This window comes from Crocodylus porosus, unplaced genomic scaffold, assembly GCF_001723895.1.
Source record: "Crocodylus porosus isolate Cpor-Errol unplaced genomic scaffold, CroPor_comp1, whole genome shotgun sequence".
NCBI lineage: Eukaryota > Metazoa > Chordata > Crocodylia > Crocodylidae > Crocodylus > Crocodylus porosus.
Window position 1 is genome coordinate 643,430 of NW_017728952.1, and position 6,773 is coordinate 650,202.

At 49.2% G+C, this 6,773-nt stretch overlaps 1 protein-coding gene across 5 annotated transcripts in view; it reads right to left on the minus strand.

Moving 5' to 3' along the window:
• Positions 1–2,444, minus strand: part of FRAS1 (Fraser extracellular matrix complex subunit 1) — a 360,126-nt gene extending 357,682 nt beyond the window's left edge. For 3 of the 5 annotated variants that reach the window (XM_019556365.1, XM_019556367.1, XM_019556366.1), the window contains exon 1: positions 2,278–2,439. In XM_019556365.1, the coding sequence (XP_019411910.1) occupies positions 2,278–2,353 (76 nt within the window). In that variant the 5' untranslated portion in view covers positions 2,354–2,439. Of the gene's footprint in view, positions 1–2,277 lie in introns of all 5 variants that reach the window. The other 2 variants (XM_019556368.1, XM_019556369.1) reach the window with 2 other exon arrangements.
• Between the last annotated feature and the right edge of the window lie 4,329 nt (positions 2,445–6,773).

Consider the following 6,773-nt stretch of genomic DNA (forward strand, 5'->3'; position numbering starts at 1 on the left):
TTAGAGAACTGGCAGCCTCCACATTATATATTTAACCATCAAAGTCGTGGCGGGCGAGATTCTGAGGGTGCTACGTCACCCTAACGTGGCGGTAGGCGGCGCTAGGGAGCTCACGGCCGCCCCTAGCCCCAGCGCCCTCACACCTGGGAATGGGGCAATGTAGCTGACTTAAAGCAGCATAGTCCTCTAGCACTCTCTGTCTCCCTGTCTTGGACATACTTCTTGGTGAACACTGAGGGTTGTTTTTAAGACGGCTACCCTGCCTTATTTCCAGGATCTGGAGTATGCTGAGCAAGAACAAAGAAGAACTAAGTACTCCTCAGCAGCCATCATGGGCATGACAAAAATATACCCCGGATGTTAAGAGACTGGGTTGTATTTGGAACTCCCTATACAAATCTACCCAACTCCAGATGCAGTCAAATAAAAGCTCTGTTCTTCTAGAAGTAAAGCCCAAACAAGAGGCCTCTTTTGAAAAGTTAGCCCTTAGCAACACTGTACCTCCATCTAGCCAGCCGGTGAAACTGGGGGGAAAATCTACATTTCTAAAATCTGAGATCCTTCTGCGAAAAAAAAAAAAAAAATCTATCCAGGCATCTCAACCATTGTGTGCTTATCCCAGAATACTCCTGGGAAGAGTCAATCTCCTTATGCCCATTTTACACCTGGGCAAGGGAGACACTAAGGATGTGTCTACACTAGGCACAGCCCAGCAGTGTATAGACTACTCAGCCTGACTCTGAACCTCCCCAGACTGACTTTGTATATGGCAATATACAGCTCAGTGTTAAGCTAGCTTCCAGGGTAGGTTTTGCAGTCCACACTGAGCCCATTTTGCTGTGGCCCTAAGAACTGACATACCCAGTGGGACTAAGAGTCCTTTTGGCTCAGCATCCCCCAGTGGAAGGGCATAAGAAACAGGGCATCCATGCCTACCATCCCCTCCTAGTCACCAGCAATACCTAGGTTTTAGAGTGTCCTAAGCCAAGTTACACATCTTACCATTGTATTTAATAGCAAGCGGGTGGACCTGTGGCACATACAATCTCCAGTCCCCTTTTTGAAGTTATATAACCTCCACCACATCCTGTGACAGTCAGTTCCTCAGGTTAATTATGCATTATATTACAAAAAAAGCACTTCCTTAGCTGCCTACTGATTTAATCAGGTGGCCAGGCTGCACCAGGTACCCAACTTAGCCATCTGAAAGCTAGCTGGAGCATGCCTGTGGCACTGGAGCAGACTGCAAGGCAGGCAACAGCAGCAGCAGCAGGCTTTCTTGGCAAGAGCTCCAGGCTCCTAGTCATGCACTTGCAAGGGGACTTGGGCACCTGAACCATGCAGGTGCCTTCCATAGCCCTCCCTCCAACCACATGAACCTGGAACGCCAAGTCTGCAGCCTCCTTGCTCCTTTGTGGCAAAACCTTCCTCTCCCCTTTCCTTGCTGCCTAGAAGAATCATACTCCTCAGCACATTTGCAGAGGCAGTGAACAGAAGGTGAGGGGGCAGGGCTGGGAGGCAGGTGGGAAAGGGTGGCAGTACCATGAGCTGGCCCTGCACAGAGTGCCTTGCCAGGACTAGCCACCTCCCAGCTTGCAAGGGCTGCCATGAGTGGTGGCACAAGGAAGTGGAGTCTAGCCCCAGTGCTGGATCCCCCACCACAGCTGCTGGCCCCAGCTGTCTGCAACAGGTGGCTGAAGCAGCACCCCTCAGCTGGGCAGGGAGGGAGGAATGGAGGGCGGAGGGTCCCACCCTGCCAGCCCAGCCCTAAGCCTACGCATGCAAACCCGCCCTCAGGAGACAGCCTTGCCTGGATGGTGCAGCTCCCCGCACCACTCAGCCCTGGCTCTTCTAGGATCATGGGAAAGTAGGGCTGGAAGGGACCCCAAGAGGTCACCTAGCCCAGCCCAGCTCCCTCTCCCCTCTGCCACCTCAGCACTCAGGACACGGGGCCCCCACTGTAAGCCCTGCCCCGGGCTCACGCGGGCTCCGGCGGGGCAGGCCATTGTGAGGCGCGCTCCCTCCCTCGTGCCGCGCGCCCATTCATTCCCTCACGCAGCCGGGCAAAAGTCGCCAGGCGTCCACCCTCCGCAGGGCCCGGGCCCGGGGCAGTGCTGCGGGGCGCAGGGGCCGGCCTGCAGGACCTCCCTCCCCGCTGCTGCTATAGCGCCCGTGATATAAGGCAGGCAGGCAGACCACCGCCCCCCCCTCCCCCGGCTGCCAGAAGTTAATCCCGTGCAAAACACCCCACGGATGATGGTGGAGGGAGCCACTCACCTTCCGCCCGAGGTGGCCGCGCTGCCAGCGCAGCCCAGAGCAGGGAGAAGCGGAGCCAGGCTCCCAGGCAAGCCATAGCCGGAGGCAGCGCCGCCAGCCCCGCCGCCCAGGTCTTCCGCTGGAGCAGCCCCGGACGCGCCTTCCGCGGCTCCGCTGCTGCGGGGAGGCACCGGCTTCTGCAGTCTGCCCCCACGCCCGGCTCCACCGGGCTGGGCTCAGCCGCGGGGGGTGCAACTAGTCCCGGAGACTTCGGCGGCGAATCGGAAGCCAAATGTCAGCGGGGCCCGGGGCGGAGGCGCCGCTTCCCCCACCCCGGTCGCCAGGGGCCGCGACCAGCACCAGCCCGTCCCTGAAAGTTGTGCAGCCCCAGCTGGGCTCGCCGCCCGGCCAAGTCCCTCCTGCTCGGCGCCCGCCGCTTGCAGGGGCCGAAGCCACAGCAGCGCCCCGGCAGGTCGCTCTGTCCTCCGACCGGCGCCGCCGAGCCCCGGATCCCACGACGCCCAGCTCTGGGGGCGGACAAGGGGCTCCTTCGCCTGGGAAAGGGGCTGGGCCCCTGGTGCAGCCCCTCGCCTCGCAGCCTCCCCCCTCCTACGCTGCTCGCGGCCCGGCGGGGAGAGAAGATCCGCCCCCTCCTCCCAGGAAAGTTTGTGCTGCTGCCGCAGCTCTCTGCTTTCCCGCATGGACACACACACACACAACGCGTTGCCTCTGGGCTGATCTCGGTGCAGGCGATCGCTAAAAAAGATGCAAAAGGAACAAATGACAAAGGGACTTTGATCCCGAAAGCTTGCAGAAAAGGACAATTTTCTTGCCATTTTCCAGTTGGTGTAATAAAAGGAGTCATTTTGGAACCAAGAGTTCTAGTTTTTTGTATGTCTTTTTGTCTCAGACCAACAGGGCTACCACGTACACCCCTGAAAGGAACAAACAGTGCTTGTGGTTGAAGAAGCAATACCTCCCCCCTCCCACACAAACACACAGCTGTGGTTGGGCTGTGGTTGTGGTTGGAGAAGTATTAGGCCTCCTGCACACACTGCTGGTGGTTGTGGCTGAAGAAGTATTATGCTACCTACACATACACACCAACACAGACACACACACACTGCTACTGGTTATAGCTGGAGAAGTATTACCCCCTACACTTGCCTTTCAAGTGTATGATATTTTTTCCCAGACAGGCAAAGCTCCTGCAGCAGGTCTGGGGAGAGAGAAGCTGGAGGGGGGGGGGTGTTAATTATAAAGACTTGGGAAAGGGATATTTGCAAAGACAAAGAATTCCCCAAGAAGTAAGGCAAGATCCTAGAGTCCCACATGCCTGGAAAGGAAGAAAAAAAATAATCAGCAACCCCAGAGCTGGGATCCCCTGTTTTAAAGAAACTCCCTCTCTATCAGCATGAAAATAGACCCAGGGCCTGGCTGGGATTCCAGGTCACATGGCAAAGAGAGAAAGCAACCTGATCCCCCCTGATTCATTCTGCTGGAGTTTATAGTGTGGCCTTTTGTCTGAGATTGGATCCAAACAAGTTGCACAGAGCCAAGGCCAGGGGAGGTCGTGAGATCTCTCTATGAGCTAGTAGTTCCCATTGAGAAAACTGATGCTTTGGACGGCCGTCTACAACAGAGTCTGGATCCTGTTCCCACTGAAGTGTGAGAGGTTTTCAAGGCCTGGCCCTGAGACTGGGAGTGGCAAAGTGTCTTATACAGAATACTGCAGCATTTGTTTCACATGAGCTCCTGTTGTGGGGTGGCATGATCCACTGGACTAGAAGTCAAGGAGAGCTGTCTTCCATTTCTAGTTCTGCCATTAAGCTGCTGTGTGACCTCAGGCAATCACTTCACTTCTCATCCTCTCATAGTTTAGACTAGGGGTAGGCAACCTTTTCCTGATGTGGGACAGAATGACCTATCCTTGGGAGAGGCAGGTGGGGATTAGGACCTGGGGACCAACCACCACTTGTTCCCAGAGCAGCTAGTGCTTCTCTATATCAGCATGGGGAGAGTGCCTGCAGATGGTCCCACACCACTGAATATTGCAGAAGACCAGATCCAACAGTTCTGCGGGCCACGTGGCAGGCAGAGATTGCTGACACATGGCTTAGAGGCAGGCACCATCTTCTGTTATGTGAATGTTCCAGGCCTGGGACAGCGAGTCTCCGATCTTGGTTGGAGACTCTAGGTGCTGCTGTAGTATCACTGGCTAAGTACTTACCTTAATTGCCCACTATACTATATTTAAGGCTACAGTCCTGATTCAGTAGGGGTGCATACAGTGCCATATCTATACTCTCAGTCTTTTGTATTGGACGAACTTTCAGTATCGGGCCGCCCTTTGTCAGAGATAATGATTTTTTTGTTGTAAAAATCTTTATCACATCTGTGATATCAATGACTTTAAATAGTTCATTCTCAATTGATAACATTACCAATTCTGCACAACATTAAAACTTTTTTTAGCAAGTATAATTTTCTGTTCATTTTTGGGCCTCCCTTTCTGTCTGGGCCCCAGGCAGCCGACCAGTTCGCCCATGCTTGTGTCCAGGTCTGGGTATACATGGACACAAAAACTCTCTCATTCATGTAGTGCCAGGATCAGCTTTGTAGTTTACAAAGGCACTGGAGCAGGGACTGTGATAACATACTACATCAAGAAGAAGAAGAATTTAAAAAATGAAATACAATTCAGTGGCACAACAAGAGTTAATTGTAAGGCTGCTTGCTTTTCCTTTACTGAAGTTTCTGTTTGGACTTGAGGAGAATGACCATTGCTTTTGCAGCCTTTCCAGAGAAAACTTCAGCAACTTCATCTTTAAATATATTTAACCAATAATGTCAGGTGAAACAGAATGTTGTCACAGGACCATGGCCTCCTGCTGCTGCTTATGAATAAATAAATGTCAGGGCAAATCCAAGACATTTATTATCAAAGCTGGAGGCACTGATCCTGTGCCAGTGCTGAATTCCAATGACTTTGTTTCTTTTATATAAAAGGAACGGCCAATGTTGATTTAATTATATTGGGCCAGATTCTAATATGTGTATTCAGGTTGAATAGTACCTACCCCCAACTAGTTTCATGATGTGAGGAATGTTCTTATCCTGCCTTGCTCTTTTGCATGGCCAATTCTAGCTAAAAGGAAATGAAAATGAGTGTTTTAAAAACTAAACTATATTAACAAAAAAAATGCATTTTCCAATTATTGAATTGCACCTAAAACGTTGAAATCTATCTTCTTTTGTCATTTATTCCAGAGGTTTTTCCCATCCTAATTTCCCAGAAATAATGACTTCTGAAGTGACAGAAGTAGATTGCAGGTTTTGTTTAATTACAGTATGATTGTGGGTCAATTCTGTTGATTCCCATAGGACCCTAAAAAAAAGCTTTTTTGCTTTTTTTTTTTTGAGTAGGAGAAGAAAGATTAGTGGTTTTTTGCTTTTGCATTGTAGCATACTGGAATTTCTTAGAGTGAAGAATTCTAAAGTTTGTCATGCCAGAATACGACCTTGGTGCCACTGAAGGCAATGAAAAGGTTAACCTCAGGGGGAGCAATATTGAGTCTGAAGGCATGTCCATATTGTCTTCTGACTATTTGAAGTGTTAGCAAATAATGGGCCACAACCTAATCTTATCTTCTGTATCACTGATACAGATTCTTTCAGTATAATTTATTTTAGGATGAGTATAGTAAACACTTTTTTCTTGGCAGAGTTTAAGACCTTCAAGACGATGATTTTGGTGCCTTAGCAACATTAATAATGGCATTTCCTAGCTTTTGAGCACTTGACATTGCACATTTTGGTGACTTTATTCTGGTCCCACGACCAATGAAAGAATGACAGACTGAAATTAATAATCTGGTATCATCAATAAATGTTTGCCATAAGAGTTTGAAGCTGTGTGTCATTTTGGTTTGGTCTCACTTTGATTTTTGTTTATAGTGTTCAGAATTTTCAACTCTGTAGGAGTACTTTGTTGAAGCTACTAAAAGAGAATAAAGAATATGCTTTGCTTTAGTAATATTATTCTCAGAAAAGAAGATGAAAAGCATGTTAATATTGCAGAGACAAGCACTCAACAGTTACAGGCTACCAGTGCAACTTAATTCAGCCCCTTTGTACATACACATTACAATACAGATTCTAATTAAATCTGGTCATAATTATTATTCTACAAGATGCCTGCCTCTTGTTTTTTTCTCCCCAAAAGTTACTAATAACTTGTGTGGGGTGGCTGAGGTCCCACCTTTTGGCCATCTAACTTCAGAAATGTTAAAGCACTCAGATTTCCAGAGGTCAGGTGCTTGGCAAACACTGAAAATCAGGTTTTGTGATGGTGTGATAATTAAGTATCCAAAATGACTAGTTTTGAAAATCTTGCCTACACACACATGTGTGCCATTAAAGTCTATCATTTTAATATTATATATAAATAATATAATGTATGTGCATGCACATACAGGCACAACCTAAAATCTGATATGACATATTGGCTTAGAAGC